General features: G+C 45.3%; 1 protein-coding gene across 1 annotated transcript in view; it reads right to left on the bottom strand.

The window, feature by feature from the left end:
• Nucleotides 1–693: 693 nt before the first annotated feature.
• Nucleotides 694–26,794, bottom strand: part of LOC309556586 (alanine aminotransferase 2-like) — a gene marked incomplete at its 3' end in the record, with an annotated part of 47,287 nt that continues 21,186 nt past the window's right edge. The window contains exons 3-5 of the mRNA XM_082259026.1: nucleotides 14,095–14,184; nucleotides 13,471–13,579; nucleotides 694–989 (exon numbers count right to left, since the gene is read on the bottom strand). Of these exons, the coding sequence (XP_082115152.1) occupies nucleotides 694–989; nucleotides 13,471–13,579; nucleotides 14,095–14,184 (495 nt within the window). The remainder of the gene's footprint in view (nucleotides 990–13,470; nucleotides 13,580–14,094; nucleotides 14,185–26,794) is intronic.

Raw genomic sequence — 26,794 nt, 5'->3', positions numbered from 1 at the left:
GACACACACAGCCCCTCCCTCTCAAAAAAAGTTAACCCCTTCCCTGTCAGTGTCATTATTACAGTAACAGTGCATATGTATAGCACTGATTACTGTAGAAATGTCACTGGTAACCCCAAAAGTGTCAGTCAAGGGTCCGATCTGTCCGCCCCAATGTCGCAGTCCCGCAAAAAAAAAAAAAAAAAAAAAATCGCAGATCGCCGCCATTACGCGTTAAAAAAAAACAACAAAAATCTTTCCCTTTGTTAGTAAACGCGATAACTTTTGCGCAAACCAATCAAAATACGCTTTTTGCAATTTTTTTTTACCAAACATATGTAGCATAAAACAAATTGGCCGAAAATGTTAAAAAATTTTGATTTTTACATTTTTTTTGGGAATTTTATGTAAAAAAAATGTGAAAAAAAATGTGAAAAATATTGCTATTTTTGCAAAATTGTCGCTCTTTTTTTGTTTATAGCACATGATCAAAAAATCGCACAGGTGATCAAATACCACCAAAAGAAAGCTCTGTTTGTGGGAAAAAAAGGACGTTAAATTAGTTTAGGTACAGCGTCGCACAACCGCGCAATTGTCCGTTAAAGTCACGCAGTGCCGAATCGCAAAATACCCCCTGGTCAGGAAGGGGGTAAAATCTTCCGGGGCTTAAGTGGTTAAAATATTTGATACAATTTTACGCTTAAACAGGCCTGTCTATAGACTTCGATATAGGAGAGTGGTGTGTCTCTGGAGGAGGGGAGCTTTTTGGTTTATTTGTCGGATGGTAATGTGAGCACATTGGTGGCAGGAGATGGACAGGTAACAGATGGGTCTCTGCAGGTGGCTGATGAGGGCAGAGCTCGGGACATCACTCACCACAATGGAATCACTGGCCCCCGTGGAGAGGTAGATGTCGTCTGGGTTGCTCTGTATTCCGCCATCTCTCTTCTCTATGTATTTGGCCACATCTTGCCGGATGACCTCAATACCTTGGCTGGCACTGTAGGAGCCTGTGATAGGTAATCAGAGAAAAAGGAAGAGGTTAATTCAGCATACAAAATGGGCATCGTGTCAACAATTTTGTCTGACCAATCTGTGCCCTCCCGGCATTAATTGAAAACGACATGAGAGGCTTAAAAAATAAAAAAAAAATCAGTGTAGCAGCCCCAAGTTAAGGCGCAAGCTACAAGTGGGGTTATGTGCTGGCCCTCGGTGCAGAGAGCCCAGAGGTACAAATGGGGTTATGTGCTGGGCCTCGGTGCAGAGAGCCCAGAGGTACAAATGGGGTTATGTGCTGGGCCTCGGTGCAGAGAGCCCAGAGGTACACATGGGGTTATGTGCTGGGCCTTGGTGCAGAGAGCCCAGAGGTACACATGGGGTTATGTGCTGGAATCAGATAGACAGAGCCCTGAAGTACAACTGTGATGGGTTCAGGTACAAAAGCCCACCGGTACAAGTGAGGTTATGTGATGGGCCAGGGTGCAAAGATTTCAGAGATACATGTGGGGTTATATGCTGAGCTCAGATACAGACAAACCAGAGGGTACACTTTGGGTTATGTGGTGGGCCCAGATGCAAATAAACTAGAGGGTACACCTTGGGTTATGTGCTGGGCCCAGATGCAGATAAACTAGAGGGTACACCTTGGGTTATGTGCTGGGCTCAGATGCAGATAAACCAGAGGGTACACCTTTGGCTATCTGCTGGGCCCAGATGCAGGTAAACCAGAGGGTACACCTTGGGTTATGCGATGGGCCCAGATGCAAATAAACTAAACTAGAGGGTACACCTTGGGTTATGTGATGGGCCCAGATGCAAATAAACTAGAGGGTACACCTTGGGTTATGTGATGGGCCCAGATGCAAATAAACTAGAGGGTACACCTTGGGTTATGCGATGGGCCCAGATGCAAATAAACTAAAGGGTAAACTTGGGTTATGTGATGGGCCCAGATGCAAATAAACTGGAGGGTACACCTTGGGTTATGCGATGGGCCCAGATGCAAATAAACTAGAGGATACACCTTGGGTTATGTGATGGGCCTAGATGCAGACAAACTGGAGGGTACACCTTGGGTTAGGTGCTGGGCCCAGATGCTAATAAACTAGAGGATACACCTTGGGTTATGTGATGGGCCTAGATGCAGACAAACTGGAGGGTACACCTTGGGTTAGGTGATGGGCCCAGATGCAGACAAAGCGGAGGGTACACCTTGGGTTATGCGATGGGCCAAATGCAAATAAACGGGAGGGTACACCTTGGGTTATGCGATGGGCCCAGATGCAAATAAACTAGAGGGTACACCTTGGGTTATGCCATGGGCCCAGATGCAAATAAACTGGAGGGTACACCTTGGGTTATGCCATGGGCCCAGATGCAAATAAACTGGAGGGTACACCTTGGGTTATGCCATGGGCCCAGATACTAATAAATTAGAGGGTACACCTTGGGTTATTTGCTGGGCCCAGATGCAGATACACCGGAGGGGACTTCTTAGGTTATGTGCTGGGCCCAGATGCAGATAAACCAGAGGGTACACCTTGGGTTATGTGATGGGCCCAGATGCAAATAAACTAGAGGGTACACCTTGGGTTATGCCATGGGCCCAGATGCAGATACACCGGAGGGTACACCTTGGGTTATGTGCTGGGCCCAGATGCTGACAAACCAGAGGGTACACCTTGGGTTATGTGCTGGGCCCAGGCGCAGAGAAATTAAAAAAAAAGGTACAATTCTTGAAAAGTCAAGAACTCAAGGCAACTTTTCTTTTCTTTTGCAGAGCAGTAAAAGTCTTTATTGCCGTCATTGAACTTCGCTCCATTAGCCATATCAGCAACTTTTATAGGCTGTCTGGTGTAAAGAATTCACTGGGAAAAACACAAACTGTCCATCTACCTCAGTGTGCCCCACTATTAAAAAGTGTATTTAATCACTTCAATACCGGGCACTTTTTCCCCCTTCCTGCCCAGGCCAATTTTCAGCTTTCAGTGCTGTCGCACTTTGAATGACAATTGCGCCGCCATGCAACATTGTACCCAAACTAAATATTATATAATTTTGTTGACACAAGTAAAGCTTTCTTTTGGTGGTATTTAAATCACCACTAGGTTTTTTTTTTTTTGTTAAATAAAAACGAAGAAAAAAAAAAAAAGCTGAAACTTTTGAAAAAAAAAAAAAAGTGTTTTTCTTAGTTTCGTTTATAAAAATATGCAAATAAATAATTGTTCTTCATAAATGTATTATTCTACATTTCTCTGGTGAAAATACTCCAAATCAGTGTTTAGTATTTAGTCTGTAGGAAAGTTATAGAGTACAAAAAACTATGGGAAATATCTGAAAATTGAGCAGTCCTGATGTACTAATGGTTGACGTCATTTCTTGAGGCCTGAAAATGTCAGGACAGTACAAATACCCCCCCCCCCCCCCTCCCAAAGTAGATAGTCCAAGGTATTTAGTAAGATGTATGGTGGGGGTTTCTGAAGTTGTAATTTTTTTGTCATAATTTTTTGGAAATTGAAGAAATTAAAAAATAAAAAGAAAAATTATAATTAGTCACAATTTTTTTTTTTTTTTTTTTTACATACTGTCACCGTGCAGTACAGTGTCATCGTATAACTAGTGTAGCAGTGATTTTCCTTTTTTTTTTTTTTAACGATTTTGTTTTTAACATAATGTGATCAAAGCAATATAATGTTACCATAGCAACATTGTACTACTCTGAGGAAATGATCAGGAATTTTTTTTTTTTTTTTTACACATTAGGTTTGCGTATAGCAGTGAATTACATTGCTATAAGCAAGTATTTTACTGAATGAAACAAAATCATTAAGTCTGTTTTTTTTTGTTACTAGCTGTAATCACACGGTACAGATGGGCTGTGATTATCCTTGGATGTACCATGTGATCAAATTTACCAATCACAGCTTTTTTGAATGATTGTTTTTAAACACACTGTGACCAAAGCAATATAATGTTACCATAGCAACATTGTACTACTCTGGGGAAGTGATCAGGAATTTTTTTAAAATTTTTTTTTTTTTTTTTACACATTTGGTTTGCTTATAGCAGTGAATAACATTGTTATAAGCAAGTATTTTACTGAATGAAACAAAATCATTAAGTCTGTTTTTTTTTTGTTACTAGCTGTAATCACATGGTACAGATGGGCTGTGATTATCCTTGGATGTACCATGTGATCCAATCACAGCTTTTTTTGAACGATTGTTTTTAACACACTGCGACCAAAGCAATATAATGTTACCATAGCAACATTGTACTACTTTGGGGAAGTGATAAGGAATGTTTATTTGTTTTTGTTTTTTTTGTTACTAGCTGTAGTCACACGGTACAGATGGGCTGTGATTATCCTTGGATGTACCATGTGATCAAATTTACCAAATCACAGCTTTTTTTGAACGATTGTTTTTAACACACTGTGACCAAAGCAATATAATGTTACCATAACATTGTACTACTTTGGGGAAATGATCAGGAATGTTTATTTGTTTTTAACATAATGTGACCAAAGCAATATCATGTTACCATAGCAACATTGTACTACTCTGGGGAAGTGATCGGGAATTTTTTAAAAAAAATTTTTTACACATTAGGTTTGCTTATAGCAGTGAATTACATTGCTATAAGCAAGTATTTTACTGAATGAAACAAAAACATTAAGTCTGTTATTTTTTGTTACTAGCTGTGATCGGTCAAAGTTAATCACATGGTACAGATGGGCTGTGATTGACCTTGGCTGTACCATGTGATCAAATTTACCAATCACAGCTTTTTTGAATGATTGTTTTTAAACACACTGTGACCAAAGCAATATAATGTTACCATAGCAACATTGTACTACTCTGGGGAAGTGATCAGGAATTTTTTTTAAATTTTTTTTTTTTTTTTACACATTTGGTTTGCTTATAGCAGTGAATAACATTGCTATAAGCAAGTATTTTACTGAATGAAACAAAATCATTAAGTCTGTTTTTTTTTTTTGTTACTAGCTGTAATCACACGGTACAGATGGGCTGTGATTATCCTTGGATGTACCATGTGATCAAATCAAAGCTTTTTTTGAACGATTGTTTTTAACACACTGTGACCAAAGCAATATCATGTTACCATAGCAACATTGTACTACTTTGGGGAAGTGATCAGGAATGTTTATTTGTTTTTGAACAATTGTTTTTAACACAATGTGACCAAAGCAATATCATGTTACCATAGCAACATTGTACTACTCTGGGGAAGTGATCAGGAATTTTTTTAAAACATTTTTTTACAGATTAGGTTTGCTTATAGCAGTGAATTACATTGCTATAAGCAAGTATTTTACTGAATGAAACAAAATCATTAAGTCTGTTTTTTTTGTTACTAGCTGTGATCGGTTAAAGTTAATCACATGGTACAGATGGGCTGTGATTGGCCTTGGCTGTACCATGTGATCAAATTTACCATTCACAGCTTTTTTGAATGATTGTTTTTAAACACACTGTGACCAAAGCAATATAATGTTACCATAGCACCATTGTACTACTCTGGGGAAGTGATCACCATTGTACTACTCTGGGGAAGTGATCAGGATTTTTTTTTTTTTTTACACATTAGGTTTGCTTATAGCAGTGAATTACATTGATATAAGCAATGATTTTACTGAATGAAACAAAATCATTAAGTCTGTTTTTTTTGTTACTAGCTGTGATCGGTCAAAGTTAATAACATGGTACAGATGGGCTGTGATTGGCCTCGACTGTACCATGTGATCAAATTGACCAATCACAGCTAGCAACACAATTGTACAGAAGGAATCGCATGAAAGGAAGCCATCCATTGTGTACAACTGTCATGTGACCTTCTGTAATTGGTCAGGACGATAACTGGGTACTGGCAGTGAGCCGGCACTGCGATTGGTTGATCGGTTATGTCCCGTGGACATGGTGGGTGACAAATTGCCACGTGATCGGCGCTTCCTGACAGGATTTCATATGACGACATCCAGTCAGGATAACAAAGCCACATTTTCTATTGGCCGGGCAGGAACTGGTTAAACCCCAGCCATGAACTTCTCTTATTTGCTTCCTGTTGGTAGGTTATAACGGTATTAAACCCACACCAAAACATTATATTGCAGCTTACCAATTATTAGATGCGACGGCTGCATTTGTTTTCTTTTTTTAGGCTCTCTTTCTTTTATTTTCACCTGGTGATCTGGTCAGCAAGTCTGTTTTTCAACAGAACAAGCTGCCCTGCAGACGTAGCAGTGGAAGGGTTGAGACAAACCATTTACCACTAACAGGGTGCTTACAATGATCTTTTTTTTTTTTTTCTAAATCCTTTATACCAAAAGCAGTGGCGGCTGGTGCTCCATGGGCCGGGGGGGGGGGGGGGGGGGGCGTCAGACGGACCAAACTATACCCCACCCCCTGGACCACACCATACCTCCCCCCCTGGACCACACCAGCCCGCAGTGCTCTGCGCTCCAAGCCCACCCTTTTTTTGAAGCCTATGAAAGCCTCTGGCTCTAATCTTGTGTTAAAAAAAAAAAGAAACCCCATTGGAATCCATGTGTCCGGCGCCCTGCATGTAGAGATAAGGGGGCCGGACGCATGGATAGGGGGGGGCGGCGCCCCTGCACCCCCAATAGACGGGCCGCCACTGCCCAAAAGGATAAGCTTCTGTAACTGCTTACGAAGCGTTAGCAGGTCATTTGGCTTCAATTTGTTAGTGTATTTAAATCTGTTAGTACATCTAACACCCCCACTAAAACAAACCTTAGTGCTGCGCTAAATAATATCATATAAAACAATCAAAGAAATAAATGATAACAACTCTTGGAACCTCAGTTGTGACAAGTGTGCTATACTAAGAGGTAACATACGAGTTAACCACTTGCCAACCGCCCTCTGCAGATATACTGCGACAGGTTGGCTCGGCTGCGCGAACTGGCGTACCTGTACGTCGGTTCGCAGTAGCGCTCCCAGGGGGGCGGGCTAGGCAGCGGGGATGCCGATATACGGGGCCGGCGGCTGCGATCTCTCCCCGCTGAGAGAGGACGACGGTCTGCTGTTATAAACACAGCAGACCGTTGTACTCTCTGAAATGATCACAGAGCGCTGGTGGCCCTTCTATATAGGATCACAGGTCTCTATGGTCATTTCACAAGCCCCTACACCATACAGTTAGAAAACACCCCCTAGGCTCACACTTAACCCTTTGATTACCCCTGACATAAATCTTTCCCCTAGTTTGTAGACTGTGTTCATTCCCGTTCTCTCTATTTAGGATCACAGGTCTCTGTGTTGATTCCTCAAGCCCATCCCCCGCACAGTTAGAAAACACCCCCTAGGCTCACACCTAACCCTTTGATTGCCCCTGGGTTAACCCCTTCCCTGCCAGTGTAATTATTACAGTGACAGTGCATATTTTTAGCACTGATTACTGCAGTAATGTCACTGGTCCCCCCAAAAGTGTCAAAAATGTCAGGTGTTCGATCTGTCTGCCGCAATGTCGCAGTCCCGCTTAAAAAAAAAAAAAAATAAATAAAAAAATCGCAGATCGCCGCCATTGCTAGTAAAAAATAAATAAAAAAAATTACAAATCTTTCCTCTTAGTTTTTAGACGCAATAACTTTTGCGTAAACCAATCAAAATACGCTTATTGTGATTTTTTTTGCCAAAGATATGTAGCAGAATACATATTGGCCCTAAGTGCCGGTTCACACTAGGGCGACCTGTGAGGCGACCTAGTCGCCTCACAGGTCGCCTCCCATAGGGAAGCTACGGACCCGTTCTAATAGGAGCGACACAAGTCGCTCCGACCTAGAAAAAGGGTCCGGACCTTTTTGGGGCGACCAGGAGGTGACCGCCATAGACTTCAATGTTATGAAGTCCGTGGCGGCCGCTCGGAGGTCGCCACCTAAAGTCGCGGTAGTGTGAACCGGCGCTGAAGGGATGAAAAAATTTGATTTAAAAAAAAAAATAAAAAAAAAAAAAAACAAAATCGCAGAGGTGATCAAATATCACCAAAAGAAAGCTCTATTTGTGGGGAAAAAAAAAGGACATCAATTTTATTTGGGTACAGCGACGCATGACCGCGCAATTGTCAGTTAAAAAAACGCAGTGCCGAATCGCAACAAAATGGCCTGGTCATTAAGGGGGCAAATCCTTCCATTCCAGAAGTGGTTAATAATACTTGTGATATAATCAAATGCTTCTTTTAAAAACAAAGTCCACAACTATGCAAATTTTATGTAAATGCACTGCCTGGCCAAAAAAAAAAAAAAAAAGTCGCCACCTGGAATTAATTAAGCAACTAAATAAACTAAGCATGCATTAGCTCTCCTATTGGATAGTTACTGCATGCGCCCAAAGAATGAGGTCAGCTGACTCCCTGAATATACGGAATGATCAGATTATTCCATCAGTGGATTTTTTCTTCCCTGATGGGACGGGAATATTCCAAGATGACAATGCCAGGATTCATCGGCCTCAAATTGTGAAAGAGTGGGAGGATGAGACCTCATTGTCACACATGGATTGGCCACCACAGAGTCCAGAACTTACCCCCATTGAGAATCTTCGGGATGTCCTGGAGAAGGATTTGCGCAGAGCTCCGACTCTCCCATCATCAATACAAGATGTTGGTGAAAAATGAATGCAACACTGGAAGGAAATAAATCTTGTGACATTGCAGAAGCTTATCGAAACAATGCCACAGCGAATGCGTGCCGTAATCAAAGATAAAGGCGGTCCAACATGTGTGACCTTTGTTTTTGGTGGCGACCTTTTTTTTCGGGCCAGGCAGCATATATTAGACTGAGCTTAGGTGCGAGGTAACATCATTTGAGGAGAGAACCCAACCATGGGGGGGGAGGGCACTCATCGAGGTGGCACATGGATGTACATGTTCATTAACTGCATGAAAGGAGGGATCCTCCCCGCCACCGATATCCGTGTTGTACGGGGTGCTCACTCTTCCTCCTTTCATGCAGTTAATGAACATGTACATCCATGTGCCACCTCGATGAGTGCCCTTCCCCCCCCCCTATGGTTAGGTTCTCACCTCAAATGATGTGACCTCGCACCTAAGCTCAGTCTAAGAACGCCTTTTTACCTCTCCCCGGCCTGGGGATGAGTATCTGGTTGGCCCCAATACATACTGCTGGTCTCCTCACTCCACTCCTCCACAGTACTGTTGCAACGTCACATATGAAGAAAGAATTCAATAGTGCTTATAGCCTTAAAAGCACATATCTTTATTAACCACTTGCCAACTGCCCGCCTGCGGCAGGCTGGCTCGGCCGCGTGAACTGGCGTATAGGTACGTCGGATCGCGGGAGCGCTCCTGGGGGGCGTGCACACGCCCCCCATTAGGCAGTGGGAAAGCCGGTCCTTGGGGCCGATAAACTGCAGCAGGCTGGCTTGGCTGCACAAACCGATGTATAGCTACGTCGGTTCGCGGGGGCGTGCTTGCCCCCATTAGGCAGTGGGGAAGCCGATCCATGGGGCCAATGTACTGCAGCAGGCTGGCTCAGCTGTGCGAACCAACGTATAGGTACGTCGGTTTGCAGGAGCGCTCCTGGGGGCGCACACTTGCCCCCACTAGGCAGTGGGGAGGCTGATCCATGGGGCCGATGAACTGTGGCAGGCTGGCTCGGCTGCACGAACCAACCTATAGGCATGTCAGTTCGCGGGGGCGCGCCTGCCCTCATTAGGCAGCAGGGAAGCCGATCCACGGGGCCGATGAACTGTGGCAGGCTGGCTTGGCTGCACGAACCGATGTATGGGTACGTCTGTTCGTGGGGGCGCGCTTGCCCCCATTAGGCAGTGGGGAAGCCGATCCATGGGGCCAATGTACTGCAGCAGGCTGGCTCGGCTGCGCGAACCAACCTATAGGCACGTCAGCTCGCGGGAGCACTTCTGGGGGCTGCCTGCCCTCATTAGGCAGCAGGGAAGCTGATCCATGGGGCCGATGAACTGTGGCAGGCTGGCTCGACTGTGCGAACCAACCTATAGGCACGTCAGTTCGTGGGAGCGCTCCTGGGGGCGAGCGCCTGCCCTCATTAGGCAGCAGGGAAGATGATCCATGGGGCCGGCGGCCACAATTGGTGCAGGGCGCCCGCGACGGTGGAGAGAGAACAGCGGTCTGCTGTTGTGAACATAGCAGGCTGTTCTCTCTGGAATGAACACAGAACGCCTGTGATCCTCCCATTTAGGAACACAATTAAGTCGCAGAGGACCCTTTTTTTGGTCCGCACCAGAATCGGATGGAATGGGTGTTCACACCTATGCAATCCAATTCAAGTCCGAACTGACAGTTCGCACTGAGATATGCAAACTGCTCTGGGGGTGTCGTTAACTTTGTATTGACACCCCCAGCGATTCGCAAATGGCAGTGTGAACTGCCTGCGAGTCGAGTGCGATGTGAGAACCCGCATTGGATTCGCAGGGTTCTCGCATCGCATATTTGTGAGAACCGGCACTAAGGGTATAAGGGTCGTTGTTCTCTCAGGAATCAGCACAGAGCGCCTGTGATCCTCCTATTTAGGATCACAGGTCTGCGTGTCGATTCCACAAGCCCATCCCCCACACACTTAGAAAACACCCCCTAGACATACACTTAACCCTTTGCTCGCCCCTGAGTTAACCCCTTCCCTGCCAGTGTCATTATTACAGTAACAGTGTATATTTTTAGCACTGATTACTGTAGTAATGTCACTGGTCCCCCCCCCCCAAAAGGGTCAAAAATGTCAGTCAGGGGTCCGATCTGTCCGCCGCAATGTTGCAGTCCCGCAAAAAAAAAAAAAAAAAAAAAAAAAAAATCGCAGATCACCGCCATTACTAGTAAAAGTAAATAAATTAAAATGACAAATCTTTCCCCTAGTTTGTAGACGTGATAACTTTTGCGCAAACCGATCAATATACAATTATTGGGGTTTTTTTTTTTTACCAAAAATATGTAGCAGAATACAAATTGGCCTAAAATGATGAAAAAATATTTTATTTTTATTTATTTTTTTTTATTGGGAATGTTATATAGCAGAAAGTAAAAAAATATTTTTTATTTAGTTTTTTTTAGTTTTTTTTTTTTTTTTTTTTACAGCGCAAAGAAATAAAAAAAAAAAAAAAAAAAAAACACAGGTGATCAAATACCACCAAAAGAAAGCTCTTTTCGTGGGAAAAAAACAACATCAATTTTATTTTGGTACAGCGTCGCACGACCGCGCAATTGTCCATTAATGTAACATAGTGCCGAAGGACAAAAAAAGGCCTGGTCATTAAGGGGGAAAATCCTTCCGGTCCAGAAGTGGTTAATTGCACGAAAGGAGAAGAACGACTGAGCACCCGGTACAACACGGATGTCGGGGGCGGGGAGGATCATCGCAATATATTTACATAAAAATTTGCATAGTTGTGGACTTTGTTTTTTAAAAGAAGCATCTGATTATATCACAAGTATTATTTTGTCACGTTACCTCTATTATAGCACACTTGTCACAATTGAGGTTCTTACCATTTATTTATGTATTTCTTTGATGGTTTTATGTGATATTATTTAGCTCAGCACTAAGTTCTGTGTTAGTACAGCACTATACATGTCAGTATGAGATGGTGATCAGTGCTTGCAGCTGGCTTGAAGTTGTGTTGGTCATAGCAGCTGGCAGGAAACTTTTATATTTGTATTATTTAACATCTAACACCCCTCTCCCCCAGACTGACAATGCTGCGGTCTGCTGTGCCTACTGTGCTCTTTTATCCAGAGTAGGAGGGCGCTCTAATACAGGAGGTGTGTCACTGCCCAGATTAATGGGGTGAAAACTAATGCAGCCACCACATCTAATGATGATTGGTAAGTTACAATATATGACATTTTTAGTTTCAGGTTTAATACTGCTTTACACATCCGATTGGAAGGGTTTTGTTGCAGGGCCGCTGATAAGCCAGTACAGCCAGCCCTCCTGTACTAAAAAAAAAAAAAAAAAAAAAAAAAAAAAAAACTAACTGAAAATTGTGAAGAAGAAGAAGAAAAAGAAAAAAGGAGGAAGAAGAAAGAAAAAGAAAAAAAGGAGGAAAAAAGAAAGAAAAAGAAAAAAGGAGGAAAAAAGAAAGAAAAAGAAAAAAGGAGGAAAAAAGAAAGAAAAAGAAAAAAGGAGGAAGAAGAAGAAAAAGAAAAGGAGGAAGAAGAAGAAAGAAGAAAGAATGAAGAAAGAAGAAAGAATGAAGAAAGAATGAAGAAAGAAGAAAGAATGAAGAAAGAAGAAAGAAGAACATTTTTATACTTTGTTATAAAATTTTGCAAACCGGTAATTTTTCTCCTTCATTGCACTTCAGTGCACTGATGAGGCGGCACTGATGGGCCCTGATAGGCTGCACTGATTGGCACTGACTGCACTGATGGGCACTTATAAGGTGGCACTGATAGTCACTAATAGGTGGCATTGATAGGTGGCACTGATGGGCACTGGTGACACTGATAGGCAGCACTGATGGGGCACTGATAGGTGGCACTGATCTGCACTGGTAGGTGGCACTGACCTGCACTGGTAGGTGGCACTAGTGGGCACAGTTGCTCTTCCTCTTTGGGACCGATGTCCCTCTGACAGCAACCAGCGATCCTCGGCTGCTGTTTTCATCATGTGATCAGCTGTCTTTGGCTGACAGCTGATCACATGGTAAAGGGCCAGGACCGGCCTCTTACTCTGATCTGTGATCAGCCAAGTCTTATGGACTCGCTGATCACAGAGCGAGCCGCGTGCGCCACACAGGGAGCGCGCAGGCAACTCATGCACGGGAGGATGTAAATGGACGCCCTCCGGGCAATTTAGGCCCGCGTGTAGCGTCTTTCGGCTAGAACGCGTGCAGGAAGAAGTTAAATATTGCAGAGATATCCATTCTGTGAAACTGCATGTACATTCATTCAGTGGGAATGGGGAAAAAAAAAAAAATCAAACTTTATTAGGTTGTTATTTTAACGTCAAATGTTATTCAATTCATAGGGAAGAGTGGGAATCAGGAACATACAGTAATGTGGCCACTAGATGGAGCTGATGATCACAGGAAATAAATATTCGCTATGATGACCAGCACCATCTAGAGGCCCAATGCAGTATTATCTGCTTTTATACAAGCCTTTATTTTCCCCAGAGTATGACCTTCGTACCCCCCCAGGTGTCCCTGTATCCATTTCACATACTGACCACAATTTACACAGCGCTTTACATACTGTATGTTTGTATGAGTCCCTGCCCCCAAGGACCCTGCGATCTCACATGCATGCTCACATATAAGAGTCATTGTAGAATGGGGACAATTAACCAACCGGCATGTCTTTGGAGTGTGGGAGGAAACCAAAGTACCCAGAAGAAACCCACAAAAGTAATGGGAGAACATGCAAACTCCATGCACATGCCGAGGACCCCAGGGCTGCAAAGACTGAAGTGCTAACCACCAAGCCACTGGTGAGAGACCCCTTTCCCGGCCCAGTACTGACCCATGCTGTTGCCCCCGCAGGCCTGCAGGATCCGCACCGCCTTCTGCTTGGCATCATCCGGGAACTTGTTGTCGTTGAGCAGCTCTGGGTAGAGACAGAGGGCGATGACCTGGCAGGATGGAGAAAAGGAGAGAATGGGCACGCCAGAACCACACAGGGGGGGTCATCAGGTAAAAAGTCCATCATACCGGGGGGGGGGGGGGGGAGGGTATTATCAGGGGAGCGATCAGAAAACTTGACAGAGCCAATGATGGCTATCCAAAAAAATTACCGATCGCCACATGTCTGATCAATTACTCGGATCGGATGCCCCAACCTTGCCTGCACGGCCATGAAGGTTCAGGGATTTTCCGGCACACTTCATTCACACATGACACTGGGGCTGCAGGATGACAGGGAATTATTTACAAGCAAACATTAGCCCTTTTCTCTAAGTGACTACATAAATTCCCCAGTTCCTGGAGATGGGATTTTATTAGAGTACAGTCAACAGCAACTAAAGCAAAAACACCTTTCATTATCACATCTTATCAATCAATTTATCATCAAAGCATCTCTGAATGGCTCCGCCCCCGAGGAGCACAGGGCTCCCTCAAGTGGCAGGCCTAAGTATTGCAGCCTCACCTGTCTGAGGAATGTGATTGGCTTCTGGCCCATGGCGTGCGCATCTCCGATATTGGCTTTTATCACCTCTGTGAATGGCTTCTTCACACCCTGAAAAATATAAGAACAACCCAAATAAAATCACCAGAACATAGAAAATGTATAATACAACACAAACTGACCACATAATACTGTACTACATCTCTTATCCTGTATGCCGGGTATAATTCTCAGTATCTGTTCTTATTCTGTATGTATGGACTCTGCACAGTAACACTTCTCTTGTCCTGTATGCCGGGTGTAATTCTCAGTATCTGTTCTTATTCTGTATGTATGGACTCTGCACAGTACCACTTCCCTTGTTCTGTATGCCGGGTATAATTCTCAGTATCTGTTCTTATTCTGTATGTATGGACTCTGCACAGTAACACTTCTCTTTTCCTGTATGCTGGGTGTAATTCTCAGTATCTGTTCTTATTCTGTATGTATGGACTCTGCACAGTACCACTTCTCTTCTCCTGTATGCCGGGTGTAATTCTCAGTATCTGTTCTTATTCTGTATGTATGGACTCTGCACAGTACCACTTCTCTTCTCCTGTATGCCGGGTGTAATTCTCAGTATCTGTTCTTATTCTGTATGTATGGACTCTGCACAGTACCACTTCCCTTGTCCTGTATGCCAGGTGTAATTCTCAGTATCTGTTCTTATTCTGTATGTATGGACTCTGCACAGTACCACTTCCCTTGTCCTGTATGCTGGGTGTAATTCTCAGTATCTGTTCTTATTCTGTATGTATGGACTCTGCACAGTACCACTTCTCTTGTCCTGTATGCTGGGTGTAATTCTCAGTATCTGTTCTTATTCTGTATGTATGGACTTCACTCTTGTCCCTTAGTACCCTATAGAATTTCTGGTCATGGTATAGTCGGTATATAATAAGTAATGGGTTAAGCAGAGGATCTGATGGAGCGGAGGGCGGTGGGGTAACCTCTGATCCCTTCCTCCGCACTATGTGTTAGAAAAAACAGCTTATCACCCCCCCCCCCACCCCCACCTACATACAGAGTTCACTTATTAATATAAAGCAAACACATCGCTGGGGGTGTGAGAGGAGGCCACCAATCAGCTGCCACTCACCTGCGCTCGTCTACCTGTAACCTACTGACAGATCATGGCTGGATCCTGGTGCAGTAATGACAGGTGAACCTGCTGGAATGGGAGTGCAGAACTGACAGCGCCGGAATCCAGAATGCAAATCATGGAGGACCGCTCAGTGTTCTCTGTACAGCACTGCGGTATATGTCAGAGCTATATAAAATGTATAATAATAATAATAAGAATTATTATTATTATCCATTTATATAGCTCTGACATATACCGCAGTGCTGTACAGAGAACACTGAGCCAGTCACATCAGTCTCTGTAACAGCGGAGCTTACACTCTAATGTCCCCCCACAGTCACAGTCTATTATTATTATTAATAGTGTGTGACTGTGGGACAGAGTGTAAGCTTCTCTGGTACAGAGACTGATGTGATTGGCTCTGTGTTCTCTGTACAGCACTGCGGTATATGTCAGAGCTATATAAATGGATAATAATAATAATAATAATAATAATAATAGGTGTGTGACTGTGGGGGGACATTAGATTGTAAGCTCCTCTGGTGCAGAGACTGATGTGACTGGCTCAGTGTTCTCTGGCTCAGTGTTCTCTGTACAGCACTGCAGTATATGTCAGAGCTATATAAATGGATAATAATAATAATAATAATAATAATAATAATAGGTGTGTGACTGTGGGGGGACATTTGAGTGTAAGCTCTTCTGGTACAGACATTGATGTGACCTGCTCAGGGTTCTCTGTACAGCACTGCGGTATGTGTCAGTGCTGTATAAATGTAGAATAATAATAATAATAATTGTGTGACTGTGGGGGAACATTAGAGTGTAAGCTCCTCTGGTGCAGAGAGTGATGGAAATGATTTACAGTATATTTTCTGTTCTGAGTAGCTATTGAATATATGTCAAAGCTATATAAATGTATTAGCATAATAATAACAATAAAAGTGTGGGATTGTTGTTGAACATTAGAGTGTAAGCTCCTCTGGTACAGAGACTGATGTGACTGGCTCAGTGATCTCTGTACAGCACTGCGGTATATGTCAGAGCTATATAAATGTATAACAATAATATTAGTGTGTGATTGTGGGGGAACATTAGAGTGTAAGCTCCTCTGGTGCAGACAGTGATGGGAATGATTTACAGTATATTCTCTGTTCCAAGTAGCTATTAAATAAAGATAACTCTTCGCAGAACTTTGGACCCAGATATGGAATACCCCTCCATGTCATAGTCTGGATTGGTGTACTTTGATAGGACTATGTGTGGTGGAAATAATATTGTATAATAGGCAGAATAATGGTGCGGTGTCCTCAGCTGCCTTCATTAATTTCAGTTGGGTGAGCGATTTAACTCCAAGGAATTTACGGTCTCCTTGTTATGATTAGAGGAGAGGCAGGTGAGGTGAAAGAAAAGGTTTCGGATGGCGGAGAAAGTGGTAATCCTCTTGTTACATTGTATAACATATGATGGGTCAGTCTGTTGGAAGGACAGATTACTAGATGTACATAGCACGAAGGTCTGTAGAAGGTGACAGCGCTGGAGAGCTCCGTGCATGGCGACTGATCTGGCAGTACGCCCGGGGATCAAAGGTGAGTTTAACATCTTACATGAGAACTTAGCGGTGGTGGTGGCACATCGGTTCATTCCAAGAAACTCCGAGACGGCACGTCTGTACAGTCCAAAGGTAGCCAAAGATGTTATTTTTATCTAATGTTAAATAGTCAGCAGTCTACAGAGAATGCTGAGCCAGTCACATCAGTCTCTGTACCAGAGGAGCTTACACTCTAATACGCCCCCACAGACACACATTATTATTATACATTCATATAGCTCTGACATATACAACAGTGCTGTACAGGGAACACAGAGCCAGTCACATCAGTCTCTGTCCCACAGCCCAGAGGAGCTTACACTCTAATGTCTCAAACTCAAACTGTTGGCGCTATATAAATCCTTTATAATAATAATAATAATAATAATAATAATAATAATGACACAAATATTTTTTCTATATAGAAATTCTAGATTATGATCCACCTATCACAGCATTCATTGTATCCCAGTAGATATGGTATTTAATGTGTGATAATGTTTTCACTGCCGAGTTGGGAAGTAGGGTAGAGGGTCAAAGATGGGAACCATGGCACATGGCAGGCAGACGTTCAACACTGCTGAAGAGTCTGATGGAGGCTGCCAAGCAAGAATGAATTGGTTTGAGCACCTTGTTGAAGATTTTGTAGACTTTCCAAGCCATTTCCTCAAGTCCAGTAAGTGTCAGGAAGATACTCCAGCATTTATATCAGTAGCACGGACTCCTTAATCTAGTCAGTCATTCTCTTAGGGGTTTATTGGATTGTTGATTGACATCCCATTTGATGGTGCCTACGTAATTCTAGGGTCAACGCCACTTGGCAGAGCAAGCAGCATGACACCAATTATAAAAAGTGCATTCTTCCTAATGACCACGAATGGAAGGAGCATTCTTTCCCCTGACCACCAATGGAAGGGACATTCTTTCCTACTGACCACCAATGGTAGGGGCATTCTTTCCCCTGACCACTAATGGAAGGGGCATTCTTTCCTACTAACCACGAACGGAAGGGACATTCTTTCCTACTGACCACCAATGTAAGGGGCCTTCTTCCCACTGACCACCAATGGAAGGGACATTCTTCCTACTGACCACCAATGGAAGGGACATTCTTCCTACTGACCACCAATGGAAGGGGCATTCTTTCCTACCGACCACCAATGGAAGAGGCATTCTTCCTACCGACCACCAATGGAAGAGGCATTCTTCCTACCGACCACCAATGGAAGAGGCATTCTTCCTACCGACCACCAATGTAAGGAGCATTCTTCCCACTGACCACCAATGTAAGGAGCATTCTTCCCACTGACCACCAATGTAAGGAGCATTCTTCCCACTGACCACCAATGGAAGAGGCATTCTTCCTACTGACCACCAATGGAAGAGGCATTCTTCCCCACTGACCACCAATGGAAGGAGCATTCTTCCCACTGACCACCAATGGAAGGAGCATTCTTCCCACTGACCACCAATGGAAGGAGCATTCTTCCCACTGACCACCAATGTAAGGAGCATTCTTCCCACTGACCACCAATGGAAGGAGCATTCTTCCCAATTTTTGTTTATTAAAAGTCTTGCAATCAATAATCATAAAATCAATATACATAAATAAATATATACATATTTACATGAAAATGGAAAAAAATACATAGCAAGTTCTGCTCTCAAATAAAGAATGGCTTTACAGCAAAAACAAAACTCACATCATGAAACTGTCATTACCGGAGAAAATAATCGTAGTAGGACTCACACCACCACACCAGACATCCAACCTGCGAGGTCAAGAAACAAAACCACCCCCATTATGCATGCAGCCCTCCTTCAAAAAGAAGATATTAACCAACAAAAGCTAAGGGCGTGAAAGAAATAGCATAGGAAAAAAGAGCTCCTCACCCAGAGATGGACAGTTCACCAAAAGCAGGTCTGATATTCCTCCACGCCCTTATCCAGACCGCTCGAGGCTCCCTGCCCTTCTCAAGACCCCGAATCTTCCCAACCTCACCCAGAATATCGTACACCACCACCTCAACAGGGAGGACTTTCTTCCGCAGGGTAATCTGGCACCGTGCATTCCACGTGAAGTAACGGACAACTATACTAACTAGAAAAAGTGTATCCAAATCAAAATCCCAGCGAGTCGGGAATGCCCCGTACACCCACTCCGCATAACTCATGCGATAGAGAAAGGGGAGGCCTAGAGCCCTCCCCACCCTTTTATACACCTCTATGTTAAAGGGACACTGGAGCAAAAAGTGGTCCATAGACTCCACTTTACCAACACACTCCGCTCTAGGACAATCCCGATCATCCACAGGGCGATGCTTCAGGTTCCCTCTCACATAGAGCCTTCCATGGAAAGCGAGCCAGGCTTGATCCCTAAACTTCAAAGGGATTCTTCCTAAGTTAATTAAACGCAACCCCTCCCTCATTACGGGGCCTGGGCAATCCCTTAAGGTCAGTGACACACTGAAAGCAGAGCCCAAAATCCTCTTCTCCAGAAGCTTTCTGGGGAGGGACTTGATATCCCCCACTGTCACCTGCCACTGCCTAAGTATTTTCAGACACGGGGCAACATAAGCCGGAAGCTTGCCATGTCGGACTCTCAGACTTTTCACTGGCCCGCCATCTTCCCAGCATCGCAGAAAAGGCCTAAACCAAGATTGAAAAATACCCACCCATCCCGGCGGGGTCTCTGCTAACATATTACCAAGATTATACTTTAAAAAGAGCAGAGAAAAGAAAACTATAGGGTTGACCATTCCTAGACCACCCTCCCGCCTGGACAGGTAAGTTACATTGCGTTTGATCAGGTTCAGCCTATTTCCCCATAACAGTTGGAAAAAGCAGCTGTACACCCTTGCATAGAGAGATTCCGGCAAGATACAGACAAAGCTGACATATAAAAAGATTGGGATCAGGTAAGTTTTAATCAAGTCAACCCTTTCCCTCAAGGAAAGTTTCCATTTCTTCCAGCTTGCCACCTTGGCATTGGCATTCAACAACCTGCTTTCCCAATTTCGATGACCATAGTCACCAGGACCAAATTTGATGCCCAACACTTTAATTTCCTGCTGAGGCTCTGGGAAGGCATCCGGAAGTTCGAAGCTTTCACCCTCCTCACCCATCCAGAAAACTTCACTCTTTTCATGATTGATTTTAGAGCCAGAAGCCTCTGTGTACTGCTCTATCACCGAGACCACCTCCTGCGCCTCCTCCATCCCAGAGATAATAACAGACACATCATCGGCATAGGCCACGACCTTCAAAGGTGGCACACCAGCAATGCCCAAAGGCACCCCACACAACGATCCACTCTCTAACCTTCTTATGAAGGGGTCGATTGCGAATACATATAGCAGGGGGCTCAAAGGACACCCCTGGCGCACACCAGAGCCAACCTCAAAAGGCCGTCCAACCCAACCATTAACAAGTGGGAAGCTCTCAGCCCCTTTATATAATGTTTTCAGCCAATCAATAAACCTCCCCTGCAGGCCGTATCTACCAAGTAGCAAATACAGGTACTCATGATTGACTCGATCAAAAGCCTTCGCCTGATCCAATGCCAGCAAGTACTTTCTCCATCCAGCAGCCCTGCATCGCTCCAAAGCCTCCCGGACAGCTAAAATTGCTGAAAAGGTACTTCTGCCCTGGACCGAGCAGTGCTGATAATTGGACAACAAATCGCCTGCTACTGACGACAAGCGCCAAAAAAGAATCTTCGCCAAGATCTTTCTATCAACATTGAGAAGACTGATGGGGCGCCAGTTCTCAATTATTGAGGGGTCTTTACCTTTTGACAGAAGAATCACAGCGGATTGCCTCATGGAGGGAGGGAGAGAACCCTCTTCTAAACAGCTGTTATAAACCTCCGCTAAAAAGGGAGCCAGAATGGACTTAAAACACTTGTAAAATTCAGCTGTCAACCCATCTGGCCCAGGCGATTTTTTGGTAGCCAGCTTCTCTATAGCACGAACTACCTCATCCGCTGAAATTGGTTCTGTCAAATCCATCAAAGGCAATGTATCATTTCCCAATCCTGGAGTAGAATCCAGAAAGCTTTCCATCCTGTCCCGATTAAGGTCCTTTCTTCCCAGAAGGTCTGCGTAATATGACCTGAAGATCTCCAGGATCCCTGATCTGGACTTCACCAGGGAACCCGTACTATCCCTCAGACCTATGACCGTCTTAACTGCTATGCCTTGCTTACAGTTCTGGTAAGGATCAGGCGAGTGATATTTCCCATAATCTCTCTCCAGAACCAAGGAGGCATGCCGGTCGTATTGACACTTCCTAAGAAGAAGCTTTACCTCCGAGATCTCCCCTGGATCTCCTCCATACGAGACAAGACGATCAAGCTTCCTCCGCAAATGCTGGTAGACAATATACATACCAAGCTGCTTCTTCTTACTTATGGCCTTGAAAAGTCCAATCGCCCTTTGTTTCACAAGCTCCCACCACTCTGACTTACTGCTGCAAAAGTCCAGAATAGAAACCTGTGCCTGAAAAAAATCCTCAAAGGATTGTCTTACCTCTACATCTTCCAGGAGAGCCGAATTCAGTTTCCAGGTACCCCTTCCCCTGGGTGGAGTGTCCGAGGCATTCAGAGTCACAGACAGCATACAGTGGTCAGAGAACTCCACCGCCCTCAACTCAGGAGCCGAGAAAGCAGAGTTCTCCTTTAAAAAAAACCTATCTATCCTACTCTGACTATTCCCTCTCTGAAACGTGAATCCCGTGCTGCCAGGGCAGTGCTTAATGTGCACATCTACCAGGCCTGCTTGTCTAACCATATCTCTAAGAAAAACGCTATCATAACCCAGCCTGTCTATGGAGACCCTCCTGTCTTCAGGCCTAATTATGGTGTTAAAGTCACCTCCAAAGACAACCTGCTGGGATGTAAAAAGGAAGGGCTTGATCTTTGTGAAGAGGCATTTCCTGTCCCATTTTGACTGCGGTCCATAGATATTGATGAGGCGCAGGTCTTGCCCCCTAACAGAGACGTCTAAGACCATGCATCTCCCCATTTCTACCTCAATTATCCGCCGGCACGTTACCATATCGGTTTTAAAAAGAACCGCAACTCCGCTGCAAGGCTCAGCCGCAAGAGACCAAAAGGAGGGACCGCATCTCCACTCCCTTTTTGCTAGATGAACATCGGCCAAAGTATTGAGCCAGGTCTCTTGCAAAAATAAAATCTCAGCATCAAACTCACTGAGCAAAAATAAGGCAATATCACGAGCTCTTGCAGATTTCACGCTGGCGACATTAATGGTCGCCACCTTTATCAGAGCGGGCACTGCCATCAGGATGATTGGGGTAGTCGTTTCTTAACCTCCACCACACTCTCATCACCTGAAGCAGCTCTCTTTACACTATGTGACTCCCCCTCATCCATAGATGATAAAGAAGTAGATAAATCGGATACTAACTCCTCCCCTGATAAAACCGAAAATGTGTTGCCAAGAGGAACCCCTCCTGGCTCTAACTGTAAGGAAGAAATGACCGCCTTACTGGTCTTCCTCTTCTTCTTTTTCTTCCTCTTTGTCCTCTCCCACCCCTCATCATCCGAATCCTCCACAACAGAGGGTGAGACATGGGACATGGACACCCCTCCCTCATCCCCATCGACCCCACCACCATCCAGCACCCCTGCACCCTCTTGGCCGCGTTTGCGGTGTCGAGAGACAGGGACTGGAGGTGGAGTAGGCCGAGGGGGAAGATCCACTATACCCGCCCCCCCAGCAGCTTCCGCTAGTCTGGAGGATCTACGCACAGTAGATGTAGGAACAACAGGAGGGACAGACTCAGGGACCACATCACTAGGGGAAACAGAATCTGACACAACAGACACAGGAGGGACAACAACAATTTCCTCTCTAACTTCAGCTGCTTCATCTTCTTTATCAAGCCTCTGCAGCTCAGTCTCCAATCCTGGCAAGTTATGCAGTGCCTCTGGGCACTGGCTATATGGATGACCCAGCTGCTGGCACAAATTGCACCGAATCTGGGTGCATTCTCTGGCCAAATGGCCTAAATCCTGGCACAGTGAGCACTTCTTGTGGGTGCAGGACGATGCAAAGTGGCCTTTATCACCACATTTATTACATACCTTAGGCTGACCTTGGTAGAAAATGGTCAGCCTATCCCTACCCAGAAAGGCTGAGCAGGGAAGGTGCTGAACTACATCGCCCAGCACCCCCAATTTTAGTGACACTGTCCAGGCCCCTGTCCATATCCCATGCTCATCAAGGACCTTCCGCAGTGGAGTGAGGACCTCGCCATATCGGCGTAGCCATACTAATAAATCAGCCTCTGGTATGGATTCGTTACGCACCAAGATGGTCACCGACTTTATCAGAGGCTGTCTTGAGATCACCTTTGGCACCAAACCACTCCACTGCTGAAGGCCCTTGCACCTCCTATATCTCTCCCAAAAGAGATCCAAACTCTCAGGTTTTACAAACGATAAATCAAATTCATAACTTCCCACCGGGCAAATCAAAGCAAAAATGTCACAGGCTTTAAACCCCATTTCCAAGACCAACTCGGCCACTCTCCCCCTTACTGGCGGCGTTCCATCGCCCTCCCACCGCAACTGTACCACATTCCTCCTCCTATACCCACTAACCAACCCCCCAACAAACCTCCTTGAATTGCGATTATTAACCGAAACCCCACCACCCACCCTGGTGTGACTCCCCAAAACTGAAGCATAGCTTCCAACATTCCTCCCAGCAGAAAATCCATCAGTTTGTTTTGAAACATCCGACACAGACATAACAGATAACGATTGTACAGATCCGGGATTGATCTGTACAACCGATAAATCTTTCCTCTGCTGAGCAGGAGGAGAAATGTCATTTCTATTTTTCCCAGCAATATTATCCCCTTCACCACCACCCACCACATTCATTGCTTTATGATTATTGTCATTTTTAATACTTGCTGGGATATTTGTTGTCTTCACAGCAGAATCCATAGTTGGTGCTGCACTGGTAAGAGATTCAGCTGTCATCTTCTCTTCCCCTGGGACAGGGTTTTCAGCTGTGGAAATGGAATTCCGTTCTAGCACAGCAGCAGGTAAAACACTGCAGGTAACTTCCATGGCCGCCTCCATTCCAAACACAGCAGCATGCTGATCCCCTCCCCCACCAGCAAACAGCTGGTCAATCAGCCCTGAAACACTGGGAAGCTCTGGTGAAAGTGAAACAGACTCCTTGGAGCTGGCAGCCATTTTGCTTTCAGAGGGACTACTGGTCTCAGCCAGACCAGCAAAATCCATGTCTGGGGTGTTAGATACAGGTCCATCCACATTCACCTGATGGTCCGGGGATTTCACGGTCAGGGATTTTCCCTGCATGTCTGTACTGGTTGTGTTCACAGCAGAATCTCCAATAGGTAGCTGTAGGCAAAGCTCCTTCTCACCTGGGACACCATCCACTACAGCAGGTGGGGCAGACATGTTGGATGGCAGCATGGTATACTGGGATTTCTCCACCAGTACTGGCTTTGCTGGTTTGTATCTCCTCTGCCCATCCACAGGGATTTCTGATGGATCATCAGTGAATGCAAACTTATCTGCTCTCAGGGGGGACTCCATCTCCTGGATAAATGTCAGGGATCCATGCCCACTCTCAACCCCCTGGCTGGTTGCCGCTGGCGATTCCCAGTTCTGGCATGGGGGGAGAGGTGCAGAGGCAGATGGAGCCTGGTCATCCATTAACTGAGGCTGCTGATCCACAGAGCTTGCTGATGTTTGGCTGGCAAATCTCCTCTCATTATCAAATTTTTCTTTAAACACTCCGCTTCTATCTTTCAACTTTTCCAACAATAAAGATGGTTTCTTTACCTTATCTTCCAGATCCTGTAACTCAGGCTTCATGGCTGTACGATTTTTACTCCAGGCCTGGCAGTATTTGGCTCTGAAGGATTTATGTTCAGCCTTCAAAACTTTAAGCTTTTCTTCAGCTCTTCCAATCGCCCTAAAACGATTGATAACCTTCTGGCTGAAGACATCCGCATTCTCATCGGGGCCTGGACCCACAGACAGGTCCTCCACCTCCTCCTCACTAGGCCCCGTGTCATCAGGGGGATCCCTCCCAGGGCCTCCCCCAGGATCAGGCATTGTTCCTGGGCCAAGCTAGCAAGCAAGGCCCAGGCTTGAAAAGGGCTGGTTCTCACAGAGAGCTCCTTGGGTGTGTCCTCCTCCTTCTTCCCACTGACCTCCAATGTAAGGAGCATTCTTCCCACTGACCACCAATGGGTGGATAATGTGACCAACTACTATTATGTACACCATGGCCTGGAGGAATGAAAACCTTCACAGACATCCTGGAAAGCCAACACCTACATATTCTATGGTGATTGGAGGGGGAGGGGGGGGGGGGGGTCGGTGTTCTCTGGGTGGATAGAAATGTTGGGGGATCTCCTGACTCATTAGAACAGAAGTCACTTGGAGAATCTACAAAACATCTTGTCCTCCGAGTCCTTCAGAATCTTTTACAGGAAAGGAGTAAGCTTTGTTCTGACATTTCCCGGCAGTCCTGGGTCTGAAAACTTCCTTTCAGCTCAGTCACCATAAGCCGCTCTGTTGGGGTAAGCAGGGGCCCCAGCACTTAAAGCCAACAACCTCCCGGAATAAAACAAGGATTGAGGAGGGCCACAATGGGCTCTCCTGGTTTCCATGGCAGTGAATGGCGGTGGATGAGCTCCTCCGCATAACGAGGCTGAGAAAGATGCGAGGAATTCTACAGAACAATCGCTGTCATCCTGCACTCACTGAATATCTGTGTGGCCCCAAAGTATCACGGGGGGCCCAAAATATTGGCACTGCGCCCGTAACAGAAGAAGAAGCAGGGTGAGAGTATTCACATGAACTTTCAGGGTTCATTTACTAAAACTGGAGTGCTCAGAATCTGGTGCAGCTGAGCATGGTATCCAATCAGCTTCTAACTTCAGCTTGTTTAATAAAGCTTTGACAAAAATAATCTGGAAGCTGATTGGTGCAGCTGTGCACGGTAGCCAGATTTTGTACACTCATCCAGGTGTTAAATTGCAGCTTTCCAGCTGTTGCAGAACTACAAGGCCCATGCATTGGGAGCCATTGGGCCCCATCGTTGGCGTCATTGGGAGCCATTGGGCCCCATCGTTGGCGTCATTGGGAGCCATTGGGCCCCATCGTTGGCGTCATTGGGAGCCATTGGGCCCCATCGTTGGCGTCATTGGGAGCCATTGGGCCCCATCGTTGGCGTCATTGGGAGCCATTGGGCCCCATCGTTGGCGTCATCGGGAGCAATTGTGCCCCATCGTTGGCGTCATCGGGAGCAATTGTGCCCCATCGTTGGCCTCATCGGGACCGGGACAAGGGGTGGGCAGGAGGGGAAGCTTCCCCGGGTGAAGTGCTGTCATGTGTGGTTTTTGGCAGGGCCAGGACAAGGGGTGGGAAGGAGGGGTGGCTGCCCTGGGCACAGTGGTATCATGTGAGGTTTGCACTGCCCTGCCATCAGGACCGGGAAAAGGGGTGGGAAGGAGGGGCGGCTGCCCTGGGTGCAGTGGTATCATATGAGGTTTGAGGGTGCTGCCTTTAGAGGTACTACCTACAAGCTGGCAGGAGTAATGACAGCAGCTTTAGAGTAACAAACATTTGTGCTGGGGATGAGGGTATGTGTGCTAGGAGGGGAATGGAGACAAGGATTAATGCTGGGAGGGGGGATTGGACAAGGAGGGGATTTGCACTAGGAGGAGGAAATTTGGGGGTGGCAGTGGTGCACGATTTATTTTAGGAGGCAAAATTTGGGGGGAGAATGTGATTTGGGGGGGGGGGATGGACGAGGGGGATTTATATATTAGTAATGGGAATTTTGGGGGAAGTATTTGTGCTAGTAGGGATAATTGGGGGTAATTTGTGGTAGAAGGGAAAATTGGGGGGGGTTGTGCTATGAAGGGGGGGGGGGATTTGGAGGTAGGAGAGCATATATGCATAGAGGAGAAATTTGACGGGTGGAGGA

Source organism: Pelophylax lessonae (genome assembly GCF_965119305.1).
Source record: "Pelophylax lessonae genome assembly, chromosome: 5".
In the NCBI taxonomy this organism is placed as follows: domain Eukaryota; kingdom Metazoa; phylum Chordata; class Amphibia; order Anura; family Ranidae; genus Pelophylax; species Pelophylax lessonae.
Note: the sequence above shows the minus strand (reverse complement) of the source record. Positions and strands in the feature narration are given on the sequence as shown.